This window comes from Strongylocentrotus purpuratus, unplaced genomic scaffold, assembly GCF_000002235.5.
Source record: "Strongylocentrotus purpuratus isolate Spur 01 unplaced genomic scaffold, Spur_5.0 spur5_scaffold_9, whole genome shotgun sequence".
In the NCBI taxonomy this organism is placed as follows: Eukaryota; Metazoa; Echinodermata; class Echinoidea; order Camarodonta; family Strongylocentrotidae; genus Strongylocentrotus; species Strongylocentrotus purpuratus.
Genome location: NW_022145615.1, coordinates 28,062,862 through 28,087,459, shown reverse-complemented (window position 1 = coordinate 28,087,459; position 24,598 = coordinate 28,062,862). Strand labels below are relative to the sequence as shown.

The window sequence follows — 24,598 nt, the reverse complement described above, 5'->3', positions numbered from 1 at the left end:
GTAACTGATACCTATTCATCAGGGGGGGATGATCTATTCATTCATCCCCCCTGATGAATAGGTATTACGTAAGGATCGACACCCATGGCAACGAATATTATACTGCATATCAGTTTGTCTCAAACCATCGTTTAAATTGATAGATGGTGGTTTCACCGTTTTTACAGTTGTAAAACAAGAGGTACAGTGTATGTGAGAAGCACTGTTGGGACACGAAACATTATATTGCCTTTTCCAAAAAATCCCACCGTGCCTATGCTTCTATTTCAATGAATGACAAGAGGCATTTGGGAGTAAAAACATTGTAAACCGACATTTGCTCCGACGACAATTGCTATGTGCTTTATTCTGTCAAAAGTATTTAGCGTCGTGCTTAGGTTTGCAATCGACGTTTAGTTTAGGTCTAGAGAAAGGGTTTTGATAAGATGGGTCCTGTGGTGTTGAGCCTAAGGTTGAAGTTAGGAATTTGCTTAGTAAATTTTTTTGCAGGAGCATGTGTTCTACACCAACAAATTAGCCGACCTCGTCGATTTTCCCTGGTCCTCGGTTAAACAGAAATATACTACAAAATCAACGAATAGCACCGAATACAGACGTAGTAAAGGTGTTCGTCTGCGCTCATCAGTGTGGCAATGGTGAACAGAAAACCAAAATCGGACAATAAAAGCGGAAGCTATTGAGTGCAAGACGAAAAGCTTTAGAATGTCTTTCTATATTCGTTGCTATTCTTTAATAGATACAGAAAAGTCCAATGATCTCATTTTCCGCCGCGGTTTTTGTGTGTGCTAAAGCGGTTAACCGCCGTTCGCCTGAATAAATCTTAGAAAATGATTACCAGTCGGGGAGAATTTAAGACTCTGAGCGACCGGTGCAGGGGCATAGTAGGTGATCGTGAAACCGGCATCATCGGGGGTGACCAGGTAGTCGATTCCGTTAAAGGACGGGTAGACGACAACTTGAGCCGAGGTAGTCAGCATCGGACCCGTAAACTCGAGAAGCTCGTCGTTGTCTCCTCCAAAAGTTCCTTCGTAGACCAGTCTCTCGGTCTCTGTTGGTAAAGAGAGAATGGGCAAACGAATTTGGAGTGATAGGAAAGAGGGTCAGAGAGTAAAAAATAAATAGGCGCATTTCTTTGAGCAAGTCTCAGTGTTTTAAAAAGAAAGAAATGCCTTAAAAGCTATTGATAAATTCTCAAGCTTATCAAGCTACTAATATGTGATCATTTACATGCATGAAATGAACTCGTTTATAGATTAAAAAAATCATGCCATTTCTAATCATACTAATAAGGCTGCTTTCCAAGTCTCGTATCAGTAAACTGCAGTGGCATATCTATCGTGTTAAGGGGGTGACATTGTCAAGTAATGTATCTCGGTAGACACGCGTGTTGTAGATCCACTACAAGTTCTAATTGTGTTCTCGGCCTTCAAACGGAGGAGAGAGAAAGGGCAGTACCATTCTATTTGATGTCGGTAGAAAATGTTCCATGGCATATTTCCAATCCTTTGCAAAATTCACCAGATGTACAAGAGTGTATGATATTTGTGTTAAACCTAATATATTAATCCTCCATTCTGCAGTCGTGAAAAGAATCACGATATCTATGAACTCACCTGTGAATACGATAGCTTTTGGAGTGGTCAAGTCCTTGTATGCCGTAAAGGCTCCGCTTGTTGATACCATGTTGACAGAGATGGAAATCTCACTATCATCTATATCAAACTCGCTCTGGGATAAACTGTTTATTGTTACTTCTGCAGAATTAAAAAAATACATAAATATAATATATATTATCGTCAATGGGAGTAATTAAAATATTAATTCATAGCTGATACATAAAATGAACTTTACTGATTTATCGTCTTGATCATTTTCATTATTTTGTATTTGTTTCCTAATTTCTAGACTATGAAATGGCATTAATTTTCTTTACACTATCTGAATTCCTTATAAAATATACCTACCACAATCATAGTTTGCAAATACTAATATTATTTGTCATAGTTCATTATAATATTTTAATTTATCTTCTTGGTATTAAATTAACAAAGCATTAAATGTATTGCTAAAATAAAATGGGTTATAAACTTAATGATATATCTGGGCATGAATAAGCAAGCTTATTAATGTTTATTTCAAGACCTTTCTACACAATGAAACATTGATTATGTCCAACAGGGTTGATGGAGAAGTGTCGTATTAAGCGATGATACTTTTTTTGATTTAGTTATTACTTCTCTTCTGATTTTTATTATTATTACTATAATTAATAATAATACAATAATTTATAATAATACAATATTTATAAAGCGCATAATAAACAACAGTTTCTCTATGCGCTATTTTTATCATCATTATCATTATTATCTTTCTTATTATTATTATTATCATTGTTATTGTTATTATTATTGTTATTGTCATTCCATTTATTTTTGATCGGTCCCTTTATAATGCAACCAATCATGGCCGTCTCCAAAATACAGTTTTAGGTATATATTATACATGTAGAATGTAGACATACATGTAGAATGTTGTATGACATCGATTTTTGTACCTGAATAGACGTTGAGGGTGACGAATGCTTCTGATAGTTCCGTTGACTCCGTCGAAAGGTAAACAGAATACGTTCCTGAAAAATATATAATTATGAAATGACGATATGGAAATTGTATGACCCATTAAAAATAACACCACAGTAGTGCCTTATACAGGAAAAGGAGATAAAACAAAATTCACACCAATGCAGTTATTTCAATATCAATGAATCCATGTTTTACCTAATAAATCAGAAGCGCTATATCCACATGAAAAAAGATCGTTCGTGCCGTCAGCAAATATATTGGCAAGGAAGACGTATTGGATGGGTTAGAAATGCAAGGCATGAGACTAAGTATGTTCTGGATTTCTTTTTCTAAATCAGACCTGCAAAGTGAACATCAAATGAGATCAATGTTAGCCACAAACCTTCAGGAAGATTAGCGTTGCAGGTGAATTCGTCCTCCACTTCATCGCTGATATTGACCACGCTGACCTGCTCATCACTGCTGCTATCCCGGAACTTACACTGTTTGGTAGTCGCATCTTGGAATCCGGCGCCACGAAGTTTAACCTGCCACGAAGTTTAACAGATAAAAAACATTTTTATGTATAAAAAAACATTTTATACAGACCGCCAATTTTATTGCCGTTTTCCTTTTCATATAATTTCTGACCAATCATTATAATGTAAATCAGTCAATGTCAGTTAATGCTCATAAGAGCATTTTTTCTTCATATCAAATATAAAAGTGGTAAGTGATAAATATTATGGTGAATATTGCTTTTAAAAAGTGGTGTATGGTGGGTCTAATCACGATACAAAAATAGGGAATGTGTGATAACTGGTTCACGTCATCTTCTTGCATTCTTTATTTTCCTCTTTGCCTCCACCCTTCCTTCTCTCTCTCTCTCACTCGTTCGTGCTCTCTTTCTGTCTTCCTGCTCTATCTCTCATCATTCTCTCTCTTTATCACTCTTCATTTTTTTATTTTACAATGTGATTGGCCTCTGAGCTACACATCCCCTCCCCCCTGTACTTCTAATCAGAACTCCTACCTGATAGTCGGTGTTAGCTGGGATGATAGAGGGAGCTATATTGTCCACAGTGAAACAAGTACTACCATCCCCATCGCATACATCACACGCATCGGTCACTAGGCCACTGCATAAAATGATAAAAGGTGAAGGAAGAGTTCAACCTCAACTTGTATTAATAGAGCACAAATCAGCGACATAATATGAAAAGCTTAATTCCAAAAAAGGGCTCTTGAACCAAACTGACTTTCAGATAAATATGTGTACCTGACAGATGAGAATCAAATGCAATATATTTCATTTGAAAATATTTTTCGAAAGGGAGACAATTTCAATTACAAATTCCGTTTCATTCTAAAAAGAATTCAAGATCTAAACTGGTTTCGTTCCAAAAGGAGTTAAATTAACCGTAGCGATTAATAATTAATTTGTTTTGTTTATTTGACCAAGGTTTCCTGAAGCGATAAGATTTACAATTTTTGTTGTATTAAGTGCACTTGCCAGTCGAGACGATCAGTGCACAATTTCGATAAGGTAATAAGGAGAGTAAAAGAACAAGGAGGGCAGAGAGAAAACTGTTAGAAGGTCAAAGAGAAATAGATACACAGATAGAGAGAGATTCTATATATATATATGGATAAATAGATAAGAGAAATAATATACACAAATATATATATAGCCTAATGGATATATATATATATATATATAGAGAGAGAGAGAGAGAGAGAGGGGGGGGATGCAACGTTTACATGGTGTATGAAGAGTTTACTCGTCTTCAGCTATAAGGAGTGAACATATAAAATGCGTACCTATTAGCGACGCCATCACAGCCGAGGCAGAAGTCTGGTTCGATCGTAGTATTGCAGACTCCACATGCAGACAGTCCAGCATCCGCAGAGTTTCCGGTGTTATTTCCAACACAGTAACCACACTCATTTATGTCGGCAACTGGGAAGAAAAGTGGTCGAATAAGGAGATGAGATGGGGATTATTTAAAAGAAATAGAGGGTAATACAGTATTTAATTCTCTAAAATTCAGCACATTTAATTTTTTCTACCTCGTGTTCCCCTTTGGGTAAGACCGACACCGAGACACACTCTCTCTCCCTCTCTCCCACGCACATACCCACACAAAAATAGGCACACATAACATACACACATACATCTCATACATCCCATTTTGCTCTATAGTCCATATTAAAAACAAACAACTGCTCTGTTATTTCGAGCTATTATTTATCTAACTACTAAATCTAAAGGATAGAATCATTATCAAGATCCTTTTGCAACCTTTAATACACACTAAGAAATAAAGGTGCAATTATGCTACAATAACAGCATCCTCTGCCAAATACGCGTAGGTGGATGGAAGTCTACGCCCTAATTGCACCCTTGTGTCTTATTGTGTATGATGTGATCACGTGATGTATAGGGAATTAGCCTAATGATCAACAACTTTTGCAACAATTTACTTTTTATTAAAAACGGGTAGCAATAAACTTTATTAAACAATGTTTTTAAAATTGCGCTCAAGTTTTGTTCAACTTACATCCATTGCAGTCACCGTTACAATCCGCCGTGGAGAAAATAGTCCCATCGCTGAATGGCATCACGCATTCATCACAATCATTGGTCACAAAACTACCATTACAGATACCTAGGCAGTCCAACAAACGATCGCTTACATCCTCAGCCACACTCGTATTGCCACCTGTTTGGTAAAAACATGAGGAAAGAGTAAGTATTTTGGATGAACAGAGGATGATGGTGACAAGAATGATGAATAATGCACATAATCCTCTCAATAAACATGTATAGTCAACTCTATACGCATTCAAATGAAATAGCTTCTTCCATGTACCGGCAGGGAAGTAGACAGATCGAATTAGCTAAGTGGACAGAGGACTCTGACAAGCCAACAAAATATGTCGAGGCGATCTCAACGTTTAGCATGCGACCCCACGTAACACCTCACCTGGTTACGATTTGAGAGAGATGAAAAAAAAAATCATAGAATTAAATCGTTATCGATTTTTTGTATATAGTGTTATTATGCATTTGATATAAGTAATTCGACATTATTATCTATGTATATGAACGCTACCCGTAGAAGAAGAAAAAACAATAACTAATCTGTCCGAGTCTACTGCAATATATTTCGTTACTTTCGTTGTGTACAGCACCCGAAAACAAATAGCCTATACATCTACAAAACATCTCTATTTGAAGCGTATACATTAGTGCATTAGTGCAACGATTTCTCCGAAGGTGTGAAATATGAGATGATTTCCACTGGTAGGCATATATGCCTATTCACAAAACCAAATTTAAAAATGATGAAAGTTCCTAGAACAAAAAAGAACGATCACATAAACAAGTCCGGTAGTTTTAATTCGTTACGTTTAATATATGAACCTTTTTCAAAGGAAAAGTTCATTGGAGACTCTGGAGCTAATGTAGACAGAAAGGGCATTTTTATTTCGTTCTTGGATATGTTCCTCCGAGACTTCATCTGGCTTCATTGGAGACGTTAAAGCTTAAATGTTAAAAACTCGTCCATGCAAACAGATGATGCACAGTCTGCTCTCAGAATCCATATCGGAATCTATCAAAAATCTACTCACCTACGCAGACTTGACAGGCATCGCGGTAAGCAGTACCGCCACAGTCACCATTGCAGTCGATGACCGCAGTGCCTTCCCCAATGCAGGAACCACATTGGTCGAAACCGAAGTTGTTTGGTCTTCCCGTGGCTCCACCGACACACCATCCACATCCGTTCGTGGTCGCGGAACCACCACACTTGAAGGCGCAGTCGAGTGCGGCGCTGCCGCCGCATTCTCGGGCGCAATCCAAACTGGCGTTACCGTTGCATACACCGGCGCAGTCAGTGATGAAGAGACAGACTGATTGAACAAACGAAATAAATAATTGAGAAAAATGCGTGGCAATCTTGATCAGCACATGCAGAATGGTGAAAAGCGGTACAGATCAATCCCTTTGTATTGGGAGAATGGACGCCTATACATGTACGTTCTCAAATTGTCCTAATCGGGTATAAAAACTTATGATTAAAGTGAAACACATGAAAATCATTAAACAAATTAAATTATCTGTATAATAAGAACATACATAGTTCCCTCTTTCACTCACCCCTCCCTTCCCCTCTCTCTCTCTCTGTCCCTAACACACACCTCGTTCCCCCCCCTCTCTCTCTATCTTCCCTTCCCTCACTCCTATTTCTCTTCCTCTTTCTTTCTCTTACTCTACCTCGTTCCTGCGCCATGTCCATGTTTTATGGCTGTTTGGCAGTAACAACATAGGAGTAAAGAAGATAATGAAGAAGAAGAAGAAAAAGAAGAGGAGGAGGAAGAAACTATCCAAACGATAACATTGATCTACATCTTGTATTCCTGTCTCCGAGCATCATCTATACATTTTGATTAACACGTATCTTACTTTCGTTGTCAGTAGTGCCTATTGAAGATTGAGTTGAGTTTCCGGTAGTGCCTATTGATGATTGAGTTGGGTTTCCAGTAGTGTCTATTGATGATTGAGTTGAGTTTCCAGTAGTGCCTATTGAAGATTGAGTTGAGTTTCCGGTAGTGCCTATTGAAGATTGAGTTGAGTTTCCAGTAGTGCCTATTGATGATTGAGTTGAGTTTCCAGTAGTGTCTATTGATGATTGAGTTGAGTTTCCAGTAGTGCCTATTGATGATTGAGTTGGGTTTCCAGTAGTGCCTATTGAAGATTGAGTTGAGTTTCCGGTAGTGCCTATTGATGATTGAGTTGGGTTTCCAGTAGTGCCTATTGATGATTGAGTTGGGTTTCCAGTAGTGTCTATTGATGATTGAGTTGTGGTCGTAGCTTCGGTCGTTGGTTCTGTGGGTAACAAGATGAAGAGAATGATAATTTGTATAAAATCCTAGAACCGGTTTTAATCACAGATCATTTTGACAACCATACATTTTTTATTCACCAATCTGCTAAAAGGCTTCGAGGTTTGAATCTCGTTTGGTTTAGTAATACATAAATTACGTCGACGAGTTTGCCTCGAATAAAGTTACAGTAAAAATGTTTCCATTTTGAATGTTTAGTGACATAAATTAAAGGCATCGTTTAACAATTTTAAATCTGAGATACACGGCCCTACATGTTATCAGTGTCTGTGATATAGTGTAATATTGAAGCCCTAAAGAAAATTGCGCTTAAAAAAAATAAAATCGAGAAGTGCCTTCTAAATGTGTTTTTTGAGTGACCGGTTTTACCATACTCGTTTTACCCAGTAGACTGTAGTGTTATGAAAACCGTTAGGAAAATGCAAAATTTGATTTCGATTTCCAATCATAAATATCTTGATAATCACACGGGCGATCGACTTAAAAAAAGTCATTGGGTTCCTGACTTACCTATAGGTTTATAATTATCATTGCAGCATGAGCTAAATCCAGGATATCATTTCAGAATCTGAGACAAAATTACTCAGATGTAAGTGGAATCTAATGTCAATGAGTACCCAAATTAAAAGTTATAATTACCTTGTTGGCTGTTACAGTTTATGCTTGAAGGATCGACTGCAAGGAAATGTAAACAGTAACAGAGAAACATACAAACGATTAGTAATCTCGTGAAAGTTACAGGGGGTATACTACATGGTAACTAGTGGCTCATAACCGTACAACAAGCAGGGCAAAATCCAAGTCATTCGAATACAAGTTAATATACAAAAGGTCTCTAACATTTTCAGGATATTTCTAAAGCTTTTAATTTGAATGCTTGGGTGCAACAATTCCCCTCATTTTTGTCATAAAAGATCGTGTGGAACCAAATGCTTTTGACAAAGCAATGTATTTTATTTCATGATATTAATGAAGAACAGTAGAAAAAATGCTGCTAAACTGAGGACCATTATTCACCGCTCTCATAAAAACATACAAAGTCATTAAAGAATATAATAAAATATTTCTTGCAAACATAGATAAGCCAATAAATGGACAATACACTAAAGGAAATTACGAAGTGGTTTGATCATCAAAAAAAGTAACAGAAACCTATAAGTAGATGATCCTTAAAAAAAGGGACAAAGAAATAATACAAGAAAACAATGGTAATTACACACATAAAAAAGTACGGTTGTCAAATTCAAAGTTTCTGCATCAGGTGAAGTTTTAGATTATGCTTAAAATTGTATAAAGATGCACACTGTTTAAGTTTTGGGGGTAGTTTGTTCCAAATTGTGGGTCCTTGGCATTAATGACGTGGTAAAAGATAAAATTTGTTTTCTGATGTGACATACCTATTATTCCCGAGAATGATTGGGCCATGAAACTGCACACGTTATCCACAGAATGAAATCCCAGGTACCAGTAAAGGTAGTTATTGAATTCCTCCATTGAAACATTAACCATCGGAAGGATGAAATCGATGACACGATGAGCGGTACAGGCACACTTCTCAGGATCAGCCGTAAAACCAAGGATTTCCTCAATCACCGCTTGTGCATAATCAGACATGTTGTCCGGCTTTAGATGAATGAGATGGTCACAGAGTTCATGATGACTGTCTAATCCAATACTGTTCACAGCAATCCGGACTATCTCATTGAATTGGTTTACGCCAAATCCCGAGTCGTCGGAGTCCGAGAAGAGATCATTAAAAACTTGATCCCAACAAGAGCATATTTCTGCACCAAGCGGCATGAAGAGGGACATCATTTCCACAGCAAATTCAGATATCAGTGTTGGAATGTCCTTCCTAGATTCTACTACGCTGGTTACTGCTCTACAAATGTTGTTCTCGTCAAACGTGGTTAAATTATAGAGCTTCTGTGTGGTTTGCCTTAGATATGCCAAAATATCTAGATTTTGAAGTGCCTCAAAAGTCACCTCGCCATTCTCGAGACAGATCTCAATGTTCGATAAATCTACAATTTCAGAGCTATCATATGCCACGTATCTCAGACACTGCTCAATAAAGCCTTCCCTTGAAACATTCATGTAGTCATTGTATACCAAGGAAGTACAAGACCCTTCATCAGTATACGGAGACATTCGGCAGAGAAATTCAAGGGGTGCCTCGTCCGATTTATGGGAAAGTATCTCTACAACAGAGAGCAGATGAATGAAATCATCTTTTTCATCCATACTGTCATAATTGTAAAAATCGATCTCGCTCATGTTGCCTCTCCAATAGAGAGAATCCAGTATTTCATCACAAAGCGCTTCACTACTGGTGACATGAGAGTAGTTTCCTGGTGCTAGGCCGATATTGGCATGGAGGCTATCTGCAAATTCAATACACTGGCTTCTGCTGCTAATGACACTGTAAATGCTTGTACTTATTTGGATTACTAGTTCATTGAACAGTTCAAACTTTCCCTCATCTCTCATAAGAAGTGCCCAACTAGAAGCATTACAGATCTGCTCAATATCATTGAAGCCACCAAGCGTTGCGAATGCCCCGATCATTGTATCAGGTTCATGTTCAAAGAACGGATCTCCGCCAATGTCACCACTACCCTCTTCACCGTCAAAGAAAGACAGACATTTACCAGGGATCGATCTAACCTGCTCGGCAACGATGACGTTTAGAACCAATCCAAAGATACTGCCATGAATGCGAGATGATGGCTGGTAGTATGATAATATGAGCCCCCCAAGACTTGAACATATCTCATACTGGTCCAAAAATTCAAGAAATGGAAATCTACTTCAATTCCTGTACCGTCGAATATTGGAAACGACCAATTTCTATTCAAGTCCGGGATGAGTCCAATATTCTCGAGCACGTTCGCAGTATCATCGTATATGGGGTTGGTCCAGTTAAAATCCGAGTCTTCAATTGGTGAAAACGGGACAGTTATGTTCTGAACATATTGTATGGGTCTACCTTCTTCACCTCCAATGAGTGTTTCAAGAAAGGACCAAGAACTCTGACAAATAGAGTAGGCTTCAGCATAGGATCCATTCCGGAGAGCCTCAAGGACAGGATCACAAAGCTCTCGCATTGCTCCATCGGTAAGCCAGCTAAGCTTGGGTCCCATCTCAACGCACAGGGAACCGATCGCATGGACGAGATCTTCAGCTTGGTACATCATGCCTACTGTAGATATGATGTCACTTATGTTAAGGTCTGGTAGAAGATATCCGGGGTCGGTGAACGGTTCGACGAGGCTGAGGTTGTACGCTGGTTCCGTGGTCCATTCGACCTGCCATTCGGTGGACTCCTGAGCTCGGGCTGCCCCGGCGACCAGACAGGAGACAATCGCCACCACCACAAGTGCCTTCATTGTGGAAGCAGATGGTGATTGTGACTGTGGGTCACAAGGCTAACAGGTTGAAACTGTTGCACAATGCAAGAGATACCTCACCTGTAAAAACAAGATATATTAAAAAAAAATAGGCGATTGGCTACGTAGAAAGATCTTCTTACAACACATGTAAACTGGTTAAAAAAATTAATGTACTTAAATTTGATTTCGTGTGCCCTCGCCAAAAGAGTAAGACGGTACGTTAATATCATAACCTTTTACTCGTCAACATATTCTGGACTTTTGCCCTCTGCAGAAAAAGAAACACCCTGCATCCGCCACTCCGTTATATTCAAATTGAATCAATGTATTTGTTTATTTCATTAAACGACTAAAATGATATAATTTCTTGTTTATGCAATCGAGAGACGCGATTGAAGACAAAGGGAAATGATGTTTCGTTTACTCAGGTTAAGGTAAATTTCATATAATTATGTTGGCATTTTGCAGTTGGTATATTTTATGAGTCGGCCCATTATGCAAAATTTAATCTAAATTCATTGAAATCAAATGCTCTCGCCACTTCTCTGAATCTACTCTGAATCACAATTGTCACTATGGATGGTTGTATATCTCGAGTGCGTCGTTCGCTTTTTCTTTCACATAAATGCAATTAAGTGCACAAGGTATAATGAACCATTCATAAATGATGATTGATGCAGGTGATATTAAAAAAGCGCATTGAACATGATGAGACTGCTTGAGAGTTTACTGTACTAAATGTACTGAATTAAAATCAGGTGTTTGGGCATTCTTCCGTTTTACTTTTAATTCCGAATGTAAAAAAAAGGGATCTATATGGAATCCCCAGAAATCCTTAACGGGTATGTCATTATAGGGTATAGCTGCTATGTGCATGATGTGACTGTAAGATTGATTTAAAAAGAAAAAAGTATTAATCTATATTATCCTACACTTTTAATCGATATCCATTGCTACCAGACAGTTATTTGACATTTTCTGTAAGAGTCCATTTTCCCCCTCTTATTATGATTTTGGAGTAAAGGTATTCTATGTAGGTTTGTTTTTAATACTTAATTCAATGCAGACATGCAGCATGCAGACCAAGAACAAGAACAAATTGTTTCATATATTTGTTATGATTTTTGATACTTTATATTTTCTTTTTCAATTAAAATGAACAAAGCATTGACAAAAAGCAATCGATACAATGCAATTTTAACTTCGTTTTCAGCCTCCGTCTGTACTGGGAGTATACAATTATAATGTAGTTTAAATTAACACAATCTGCGTTAGAATGGACCTAATAGCATTTTATATTATTTTCTGTACCCCCGATCTCTGACTTCTTTTTTGGCATTGTGTACTCTTTGTATTGTTACCGTGTTCTCATATCTTTGTCATGTAAAGTACTATCTTGTTCCGTGCTCGTCTCTGTTGGCATCCCCCTTTCCCCTATTTTTTTAGGTCCTTTTGTACTTACGAACTTGTTAATTTAATAACTCATAATTCCTAAGTATCATTTGAGGTGTCCACATTTGTACAAGCATTGCTTTTTAGTGGACCATTCTGTTTTCAATATGTATTCCTAAATTGTCATAAATGTTTATAATTGATTTGTAATGCTTTGTTGGAAACATAAATAAATTGAATCGAATTGAATAGGTCGGGACATATGTTAAATATCGAATAACATTAACCCCCCCCCCCCCCCTCCTCATTTTTGGGAATATAGACGGGAAGCTAGGAATCATCTTTATTTGGCCTTTTTACAGCGGGTCGGCGATCACTGGATTCCACTTCACCTCCCGCCATGCAGACAAACATAACTTCCAGTGAAAGCGAATGTTTAGTGTTGTTAAACGTGTTGCTATGCGACCAGCGTAAATAATCGAATAGCACACTGTTTTCATTCTCCGTGGTTACAGCGCACAAGCAATTGAGAGATGAAAATTCAAAATTGGTGTTCCAAAATTGTCTGATATCTGGATAGAATAGAAAACTGCTCTGACACATTATGTAAATCACATGGATCTATACGTTCTTATACAAAAATATGAAAAAATGTGTTGATTGTGTCTTCGCTATTAAAAATGGCAACAATACAACCTTGGTTGCAATCCCTGGATAGGATAACAATGGCGCCGCTAAACTTTCTGAATACCCTACTCAGATTGCCTCCAGGGCATGAATCGATCGGTTTTTAATTAAGTATGAGGTCGCATTGGTGGGGTGACTCAACTTTGAAACATGGTTGATCTGTGTGTTTGCAGGGGAAAGGTTTGCAGAGAAAATGAGAGTATGCGCATGAAAGTTGATTTCAATTTGTTTTAATATTCAATGATCAGTCCCTCCACCATTAAATGTCTCAACCGATTTCGATTAGAAAAGAACTTGGTCACTCTTCATGATATCAGGCATAGGTCCTATTCTCAGATTTCGCACATCAGGCTCAACTGCAATTCAAGAGAAAAAGTAAATATGAAAGTATAGGTCTCTATGGAAAGACTTCTCATAAAATGTCTGAAATAGACTGGGCTTCACATGTTTTAAAAAGTTATTTGATGCCTTTTGTTGGCAAATTTATTAGGATTTAGGAGAGAGAGAGAGAGAGAGAGAGAGAGAGTGGCGAGTCCAATATTCTCTCGGGGAGGGGAGGGGCACGTGTCTTTAAGAAAAATTATGACAAGCAAGCAATAACAACACAAACAAGGTAAAATGGGGGGGGGGGGGTAAGGTATCAGAAAATAAAGGCTCTCTTTTATGAATATTTCTTTAAAGCTAATCTGCCATAGTTTACAGGAGGGATTAGACCGCCCTGCAAGGTCACTGGACAGGTGGTTATCTCATCAACTCAGCTCTCAGTTAACATAAGCAAAAGAGGATTATGGGGGACCAATGGTCACCGATTAGGCATTGTTTGTTATATAGAGGGCGCAAGTAGCTACAAGTAGTGCAGTGGGCCTTTAAATCAATATTCCAATAATTGCAATCAAGTTACTTAATTCTTCTTCGACGTGTAAAAAAACTACTACTGACTATGAAGATATATTAAATCGACGGCTGCAGAGATAAAAAACATGTGACGTACAAGAACAATGTACAGGTCAAATGTATGTACATCACCACAAAGGGTATGCTATATACAGTTTACATTAAGAGGTAAATTACACAACCATCCCACCCCCCCCCCCCCCCAAGAGAAATAAAATGGTATGCAAACGTCCCTGTCGCGCTACAAAATAACAACGTTTTCTCGATAACCCGTGGTACATCTATCATTATAGAATTCTGATTTGAGTGCATGCTTTTTTTAAAAACATTATTTCATTTAACACATTTAATCATGTCATTGGTCAATCAACATTACAGAAACAGGTTATACCTTTCGCAATCTTTCATATTCAATAGTACTTCGCGTTGAATACATCTCCCTTTTTTTGCTTTGCGATTTCATGACCCGCTTAGCAACGAAAAGGTGACATCGCCATACTTCTCTTTATTTATGATTTATCATGTCTCTTCCTGTACATGTATAGCAGCGGGGGCCGTGCCACCGTTCACTGTTTCCGCTACCGTATCCGCACACAATGAACATCGATATTTGGTTTGGAGCTCTCTCTCTCTCTCTTATTGCCCTATACTCAATAATCGTCACTATCATCCTTGACGCATAACCAACCTCGAGTTGCGTCGTTTCCGTGGTACTGGATAATGATCAATATTTGACGATATTCTGTTCATTTGATGCAGATCATAATGAATTTCGAGTGTTGTGTCGTTTCCATGGCATTAAATAATGATCAATATATTTTGGACCTTGATAATATTCTGTTCATTAATTGGAATGAAACCTTAATTTGTTAACGATTACCTTAATTAAATTTCAGCAGTTATCTCAATACGTACATTTCTGTTTTACGCTCATCTCTGATTTTTTTTTACTTCTTTTCACAAAAGGATTTTGACAGTATGATTTATTCTTGGTGGATAAATTTAACTCTTCTCATAACATTACAGGTCAATCTATATGACTGTCAAACATAATTCCTAGAGTTCTGAGAAGATATCAACTTTCCCAATCAAGAATTAATCATATTGGCACAATCATTTCATGAAAAAGGGTAAGAAATATAAAATAATAATAATAGTCCGTTCTTGTATAGTACATATCAACTCTCTATGCGTTTCCAAAGAGCTTTGGAAATTATTATCCTAGCTGTATGGGTAACAGTGTACATTGGAACAGTGGCATGAACTAATTGTTATTATTAATTTTGATATTAAAATATGAATAGCAATAGATTAAAGAACAAAACTGTCAAATTGGCATACTGAATCTCGATTTTGCGTTAAGATATCATCTACGCCCATTTATTTATAATTTTACTGTGTAGTTGTCAAAGAACCGGCCAATTCTTTCACGTTTTCGACGAATAATGGGGAGAGTGCAGTCAAAGCATATGTTTTCAAGAAATTAAGATACTAATGAAGTGAAAGAAAAATATATAATGCATGTATGCTTTGAATTCATGTTTTGATGCAGGGCTCTCTTGGAGAGCAGGTCCAGAAATGGACTTGAAATGAGACCGCCCGGTTGAAATAAAACTATCATCATAATAATAATAATAATAATAATAGTATAACCGTATGAATGGTTTGGGATGTTTTTGTTTCCTTCAACGATTCATTGAGTACTGAATCTTTTTGAGTCGTCATGAAAACAATTTTCCAGGGATGTTTTTTTTTTATACAGTATGATTATTGTTTGAAATAATGACCACGGCAATAAAAAATCAAGAGTTCACCCTCTCTCTCTCTCTCTCTCTCTCTTTCTTTCTCTTTCTCTTTCACTTTCTTTTTTGAACGTTCAACATTAAAATGTAGACGTGGCAACTTTTATGTAGGTAAACACAGAAATGACACATTACTTAAACCGAAATTGATGGATTAGCAATTTTGAATAATTATATCTTTGAAGAAAATGTGATGTTCTTGAGATACATCTTAATTTCGTGGACGAGTGGATATGTCACCGGACTGTGGATCACAAGGTTCGCGGTTCAAGTCCCACCGCGGCACTAATGTCCTTTGGCAAGACATTGATCTACATTTGCCACTCTCCACCCAGGTGTTAAATGGGTACCCGGTAGGATGCGAAAGCTAATGTGGTTAGATTAGCAAGTGTGCGCTTGTAAAAAAAGACGCCTGGCTGGAATGCTCCCCAGGGAGTGGAGAATGTGCATACATTGTGTGCGGGTAAGCCTGAATCCTATGACCGGGGTAATAATATATACATCTGTAAAGCGCTTTGAGAGGGCCTCCGGTCCTGAAAAGCGCTATATAAGAACTAGCTATTATTATTATTATTATGACTACAGCTATGTCAATTTTCTGCCTCAATCTGCTTCTTATGGGGTAGCAAAATCAGAATATTCTGAACATGCCATTAAATTATCGAGGCAGCTTTTTCGACTTCCTTACTTTCCCGACGATACAATTCGGGCGAGTATATATATATATATATATATATATATATATATATATATATACGTGGGGCAAATCACAGGTATTGAGTTGGTAACTGAATCTCTTGCATGTTCGAAACTAACAAATGGAGCAAGAATACGACTTCATCATTTAGGAGAGGAAATAAAATGACAACAGAGAAATTAAAGATTAAAACGAAATCGCAAATATATGTGTTTTTGTAAAATTGGCCCAAATACATGTACGAAAACTTTTGAATTCAGGATTTTTTTTCTATGACTACTTAAAAGCTAAATGAATACATGCATCTGTTCCCGGTATTCATTCCATCTTGAAGTCTGTCACGGGCAATAAGAAATAATTTTTCAAAATGGCACCTCTCAGCGAATGTGTTAAAATACTGGAACAATGAAGATGAAGTCAAACCAAGAACACTTCATAATTTCGTTAGCATTGATTTGGATCCATCGCCGATTAATACTTGAGTCATGCCAATTTCCTTGAAACATTTTGGACACTTTTCCCAGGATGTAATGCAGTTCCTTGTCATTTTACATGTACATCATGATGTTATTCCTGCGTTTCTGTCTTCATTCACCCCCGTTTTAAAGCAGCCATTTAGGCATGCAAATTTAAACTTTTCGGATAAAAATAATTTAATTCAAAACTAATGATTCATCTTATGAAAGTCCAAATTTCTCATCCCAAAAGAAAAAATAGTAAATATCTCAAATCCAGATAGCAAAATTGACCTTAAACATTTTTGATGGCGAAAATTGTAGTATCTCTTTCGAATAAACGGAGATTTTGATTCTTAGAGAGAAATTCCGTGCGTGCGGGAAATGATAACCAATCCTAGCCACCATTCACCAATCAGTTGGAAGAAAAAGTGAGAACCTTAATTAATGACCACTGTGCAAAGTTTGCTTATATGGCATAATGACATATGACCAATTAGTTGGAAGAAACTTGTCTACGAGTAGGCTAAACAGAGAATGGTTGCATTTCAAAAGAATCTCATCTCTGGTATACCAATGCCATTGAACAAAATAAGTATAATAATTAAGTCATAATCAATGCAATAATAAAAGTGAGTACACTATATTGATAGAAATGCTGAATGATTGTCTTACAAAGTAGTTGTTATGTTTAATCAAATATATTCTCTGATCGTGTTCATACCTTAGACTATAAATGCCATGAGATAGACAAATATGATACGATTGCAATATTACAACTTTACTTTTTAGAAATCAACAAAATTAAATTTCTTTCAGACCTTTTGAATAACGTCTCATCAACACACTTCATTCAGCATATTCAAATAATAATTTGTATTTCTTCTTTTTGAGCATTAATTGATGAGTCTATCGTTAAATCCGCTGGCCGAAGTAGCTTAAATTGAGAAAAATGAAAGTTACTTACGATTCGGTGTAATTCCAGAGTCGGGGAAAGTGGTGCAATAATTATCAAAAAGCAAATATTAATCCGAGGGTTTTATTGGCGACGTGCCCAACCTGAGTAAAAGCCAAATGTGTTGCATAGCTTGAATCAACCAAGAGATGAAAGCCATTGCTTGGCATCGAGCTATGACGTAAACAGATTATCTGCCCAACCAGAAGAGCTGAAGGACCGGTTCCACTTCACTGATAACGATACCTACAACTACGCAGCAACTACGCCGGTTTCCTGAGGTTCATGCAAATACATTGTATTTTAATATTTCGGTTTTCGATTGAGTAGAGACATTGTCATGGAGCAAATGAACGATCACCGATAGAAGTAGTTGGTTATTTGCTATTTCAAAGATATTGGATTAATTACGGAATATAATTTTGGATTCCGCCGAGGCAACCGCCCACAAAGCATATCGGTGTTGTACATGGGTTTATGATTAAATTAATGAGCCTTCAACATCGATTTTCTCGCATAAAATACATCTTCTGCATAAAACGGCAGGATACAATGTTATAATTAAGGTTATCGTTAATAATTATCGATGAAGTGGGACGGTTCCCTAGCCGTGAGGTAGATATACAAGAGTGTGCGCAGTGGAAGTGCACACTCGCAAAAGATCGCGAGGGAACCCGGCTCTAACATGAACATTTTGAGAAAAACGACAGAAATTTATTCCCTTTTTTACGGGTTCTCCCCCTTTATTTGTGGATTCTTTCCGTAACAACAGCATGAAAATATTGGATTATTCATATCAAAGAAACTGAGGCCGTTTCTTGCTTTTTCATTTCAACGGTATACAAAATATTGAAGTTATCTTTTGTCATCCAAAATGTACGATAATACCAGCAAATCTTAACCATGCATTCTAGATGTGAAAACAGTCGACAGGAATTTTCATTCCAGGTATTAAAAAGTACATAACGGAATTGCCAAATGGCCCTAAAATCGACTACTGATATGCACTCCACCTACACAGTCAGACCGCAGCGCCCTGATAAGTGTTCGTATTTATCGTACTCGTATGCACGCCAAACGGGGTCATGAATACGTAATAAGCCAGTGCTCTTTGTCATTTGAAACATTAATATTACCAATACGCTAGGTCAAAACCTATCAAAAGTGCACATTTTCTGAAAGAAGAAATCTTGCTCTTTTTTATGAAATGAAAATCCGCTCTGATTTAGAAAGTTGTAGGCATTTATTTTCGGATGGCGTTCTGTTTTGCGGTAGAGAAAAACCGTCATATGCAAACAAACATATGCTTCAATTTCCATGATTTTTACCTCGACTCAACATTTTGGGGGTGTTTCAAGCATATTAGATATATACTTGGCCGAAATATGGCGATAATTTGTCATTTTGTTATATGCACGGGTCAGGATCACTGAACTTGCCACTTTTCAAATTTCCTTTTCTTCTTCAGTTCTGGTCTTTCCTCTCTATTTCTATTTCACTCCCACCCCCTCTCTCTCAGCTCTGTCTCTCTGTCTGTCTGTCTGTCTGTCTCTCTCTCTCTTTGCTCTCTCTGCCTCTTCCTCTTCATCCCTTCTTCTCTCCTTCCTCCCCTCTGTTTCTCTCTCACACTTTCTGTCCCTCCCTCCTCCTCTCCACCTCTTTTCTCTTATGATGTTTTACAGTACAACATCCTATAATTATATGTTATTTTTTACTGTGACCAATAACACCTAAGGAATTCCATTTCTTATTGAAAATAATGATAAATTGAGGCTTAGGTAATTATCAGTATGTTATATGTCATGTATTTCAGCAATATAATTATGTGCAATATTAACTGCCATGATGATTGGCATAGCGGGTTCTTCCATTCATTCGTATTTTTATATTGCATGTACTTTTATCCTTCCTCTCATTCCCTCATCCCTTTTCTCTATTCGAACTTGCTACTTTTCAAATTTCCTTTTCTCTTCTTCAGTTCTGTTCTTTCCTCTTTATTTTTATTTCACTCCCATTCCGTCTCTCTCTCTCTCAGCTTTATGTCTGTCTCTCTGTCTCTGTCTCTCTCTCTCTCTGCCTCTTCCTCTTACTCCCTTCGTCTCTTCTTCCTCCTCTCTGTTTCTCTCTCTTACTTTCTGTCTCTCCCTCCTCCTCTCCACCTCATTCTCTTCTGATGATGTTTTACAGTACAACATTCTTTAATTATCTGCTATTCTTACTGTAACCAATAATACCTAAGGAATTCCATTGTTCTCAAGTGCAATATGTTTATACATTATACTGTACTCATATCACGCTTGTGATTAGCACACTGCCAAGACTCCAATTGTAATACTTTTTAATACTTTTTAATACTTTTTAATACTCACTATACCTTCTAAATGGAATTTGTATTGCATTTTATTACAATTTTTCCAATGTTACAGTTAATTGAATTCACGTATCTCTATGCATTTTATTTGTTTATATGTAAACATTTATTCATTTTTGCTAGCAATATTTCATATCTTGTATTTTTTTTAAAATCTTTTTTTTCCTTTTTTTTTTCTTGTTACTACTTTAATGTTTTGATTTAAAAATGTATTCATTGTTATATATTTGTCCTCATTTGCTATGTTATCTTTATGTTTTTGATTGCTTTTTATATTGATGTAAACTTGCATTTTTAGTCTTCGGACTTGTTGACAAGTAATGAATAAAACCTTATTTGAACTTGAACTTGAACTTGAACGTGATGCAATACGAGTGGTTTTGATCTTTGGTCGACTTCAGGAAAAGCAGCTTTAGAAAGTTCGCTGTAGCCAACATGAGTTTTTGGACCAGAACAGTTGATAAATCTCACCATTTTGTTCTGTATAATCTTCAACTTCTTTTGATCTGACTTGTTTATGTTACTATACCATGCAGGGTTAGCATAGTCAAATAAACATTGAATAAGAGCAAACAGAGTGTACGTCTTGCTTTTAAATCCATGCAACTTTGATATCTGTACAAAAGTTTCAGACGAGAATTTGCTTTTTTTACAACTGATTCTACTAAAGATGAAAATGTATAATTGCGCTAGCCAACTCAATGCCTAACTACTTCACAGAATCTTTTCTCTTGATTACTTGATTATGTTGTGTCACTTTGAAATCAAATGACTTTTTAGAACTACTATAGAACAACAAAAAAATGCTTTCTGTTTTTCCCAAGTGTAAAGAAAGCTTACTATTAGTCATCCAATCGACACACGTAGACAGCTGTTCACTGAGCTTTTCCTCAATATATTTAGGATCAGGATTTAAATAGAGTAGTTCGCTGCCATCTGCGTACAATAATAGTTTTAAGTCTTTTACATTCAGTTCCGTAAGCATGGTATTACTCGTTAAAAGTTATGTTTGATTTAGGTAGTTTTAGATTCGATAATCACGCAATTTGTTGTCCAAAATCAAAAAAAATACAAGGGTACATTTATTGCTTTATCATGATACATGTATAATGATTCTCGTGTATCTTCTCCGCAATTTCGATTTTCTGTTTCATTATTATGCATTGATCTCGCGGAAAGGTACACTGAAAAAATAGGTCATTTGATGACTTGTTGTTCGCAAGTAACGTTTTCTCTAGCCTCGGATGTTACTACAACGCTAGTTTATACAATGTAGGTCAGCTTCTTTATTGTCCGCCAGTGTTTTTGTCTCTTTCACCTGCGCTCAACCTCAGAACGGACAGCGTCGTGAGTTGTTATGGTGATATTTAGTCATGAAGTTTGTTTATCAGTGTTTACCAATTACGTATGTCAATAACAAATGGAGGAGGAGAAGGAGGATGGAAGGTGGTGAAGTGGAGCACAATACGCCAAAGAATAAGTTTACAATTATCAGTCTATTAAATGTAGTATATCTCATTTGCAGGCCCCCAAAAAAGAAAAGGTTAAATTCCAACGGCATTTGAAAGATAATCCTTATTAATACTAATTTAGAATTTCTCTCAAAACGAAAGGGGTTGAAAATGTCTTTCAGTCTGAAAATAATGAGCAATAGTTGTCGAGTCGACTTTGGTGATTGCAATCATTTTAACAATAGTCTGATTTTCAGACCCTTGTATCGAATGGTCGTACGTTTTGTGCTGTGCATATATAGATTTGATCAGTTTAATGTTGGCCAATACAAAAAGCGGGTTATTGATGAAGACAAATGCTGATGTATCTTTACAGCTCATTTTATGTATGTTATTACCAAAATAGAAAAAAAAGTCAGTCAATCATTCAATAGTGTCTGACAGTGAAGTCTATAAAGTAAACGGTTTCATTACATCATTTGAATAATAGGATACTGCTGACGTTTAAATTTCACAGATAGGACATACGTGACATATAAATAATTCCTGAAAAGATCTACATAATTTGATGTTGGCTGTGAATGGAACAATATATCTTTAAAGACCTTTTGGGATCAAGTTGAGAATACTCATGGAGCTGAAAGCGGAAACGTGAATCTTCTTTCTTTTTTTAAACTGGCGCACTATGGTGGCAGTAGTCCTTATTTCACAAATACAGAAGTCATTAGAAATAACCATTACAAAATGTTTAACAAAATGATCCCACTCCATAACAAAGAAAACAATTCGAATTTTGTCCTCCCTTCGTTTGGCTTACTTAGGAATGTACTACCATGGGTGTAGCATGAACATAAAACTATTATTAATTTGATTCTCAATGTCGAGAAAAATTGCCATGTCGCTTTCCTTTTTCATTACTTTTCCGGGTATATAATTCTTCTTTCAATCAATCTATCTATAGACATATTGCTCCGATTGTCTCATTTTCGCTCGCGTGAACATTGCCAGCACAAACCACTGACCTCTACCTCCTGAACGGATCATCGCACATTCCCATTCACTATACGTTACGTACTAAAAGGCTGTATTGTCTGACCGTTCATGAATATTCATGTTTCGCTAAACTTGGCAAAATGTTTGCTTTTACTAAATGGAAAAATTACGGTGGGGGGGGGGGGGGGTTGGATGAAATGGACATAATGAAATAGGCAGAAGTGATCTATGATAATTCATGCTTTTTATGTTTCGTGTGCTCGACCTATAATCTTCAAATCGCTTGGTAAACTGAGTCCAAAGTTAGACTTGTTTCACATGTGTATTATAGGCAATGACGAGCTTGCAACCTATTTTGAAAAATTACGGTGGGTGAACTTTCAAAAGTCAATGAGACATGAGGGCTCCAATGAAAGAGCTAGTGATAACGTACGTCGGGGTGGATGTGCTTTTCGTTTAAACAAAAAATGAATTTTTAACGATTTAAAAAAAAAACGTCCATAGGCTAACATGTTAGGCTGCTGATTCTGACCATGCTCTGACGATAGGGGGCGTTGTGAAATGAGACTAAACGGAGCCATATGTATGATAAGTATTTTTGTAGTATTATATTTGTAGTTCTTGTAACCGATGACATGAAAGGTATAATGGCGTAAAAGGGCAAACAAAACATATGTCCTTAAATGCTAGGGATAAAAATAGGGAGAAAGTGCGTAAAAGAGAGGAGGCGATAGAGGGGCAAGAGCAGATAGAGAGGGAGCGAGAGAAAGTGGAAGACAGCGAGAGGCAATATAAGAAAGGTGAGATGGAAAACAGAAGACCCATAACTACACCACACATTAATACAACAAGAGCGTTCTAAACAGACCGAGGGTAAACAAAACAGGTGAATAAGAAAGGGTTGTCAAGTGATGTAAACCAAAGCTAGGACCGGTTATTTATCCTCTATCAGTACTAAAAACAGAGGCCAGACAAGAAGCCCTTAACGTGCATAAGTAGAAGGTTGACTTTTTATTCTAGTTTGCAGGAACAAATGCCATGTCTATAGGCAATACAAATGGGTATTGAAATTGCTCTTATTTCGCTTTCTTGAAAAGTCTATGTGATTGCACTGGGTGTACTTTAGCCTAGATGGGTCTGGCGTGCGTGCGTGTGCGTGTGTGTGTGTGTGTGTGCATGCGTGTATGATTTCAATTTTTTTGTCATCAATTATACAATCTATGTATTGAAAATGCATTGAATCATGTCAAGATGAAAAACAACTGTATTCTAAGAATGATTTGTACTATTTTGGAATCAATAAAAGAAAATATTGAAAACAAAGAAGAAAGAAAGTGTGTGAGGGGAGTGGGGCGAAACAAGAATTCCTTTACGACTCCGAACCCTGGAATAACATCTTTGTATATGCTATGTAAATTACCAGGATGAAGAGTGAAGTTAAAGAGAATCCTCTAGGGATAAAGCAAATAATGTAACATCAATGATGATAAGAAAACTGAACAATAAACCTATACCGCAAAGGAGCAAATCCTAAAATGTTTAGTAATAGTAGTAAAATGGTTTTATTTAGAACAACTGCAAAACGGTAGCCCGTGAGCTAAATTACATTGCAAGTTTTAGATATAGACGAGTACAAATAATACACAGTAAAATAGATCACAACTTATTACATATTCCATACTTGCAAACAAATTGATGATACAAATAGAATAGATTCAGGGTGTGAGTTTAAAACTCCTGGCTATACTCTTTCTTTTGTTTCATGTATTTTTCTTTCCAATCTTTTTCAATTCTTCTGACGGCCTTTCTTTCTTTCTTTTTTTCCTTAATTCTTTATTTCTTCTTCTTCTTCTTCTTCTTCTTCTTCTTCTCTTTCTTCTTTTTTTCTTCTCTTTCTCTCCCTCCATCGCTCGTTCTATACTTGCATTTGGGCGTTTGTGCGTCGCCCCTGGCGCCAACTTCGGCCTCTTCTATGAACACTGGGCAACGACGTCATTGAATGTAGCATCGCATTGCAGTGAAAGTACAATAACATTA

The 24,598-nt window shown here is 36.8% G+C and overlaps 1 protein-coding gene across 1 annotated transcript in view; it reads right to left on the bottom strand.

The window, feature by feature from the left end:
• The window catches only part of LOC100892481, a 33,306-nt gene extending 15,473 nt beyond the window's left edge, over positions 1-17,833 (bottom strand). Inside the window, 13 exon segments of the mRNA XM_011673704.2 lie at positions 836-1,048; positions 1,614-1,754; positions 2,555-2,629; positions 2,965-3,109; positions 3,595-3,700; positions 4,383-4,521; positions 5,123-5,284; positions 6,198-6,479; positions 7,033-7,455; positions 8,112-8,147; positions 8,870-10,279; positions 10,282-10,942; positions 17,759-17,833. Coding sequence (XP_011672006.2) covers positions 836-1,048; positions 1,614-1,754; positions 2,555-2,629; positions 2,965-3,109; positions 3,595-3,700; positions 4,383-4,521; positions 5,123-5,284; positions 6,198-6,479; positions 7,033-7,455; positions 8,112-8,147; positions 8,870-10,279; positions 10,282-10,861 — 3,712 coding nt within the window. The 5' untranslated portion in view covers positions 10,862-10,942; positions 17,759-17,833.
• Positions 17,834-24,598: the final 6,765 nt, after the last annotated feature.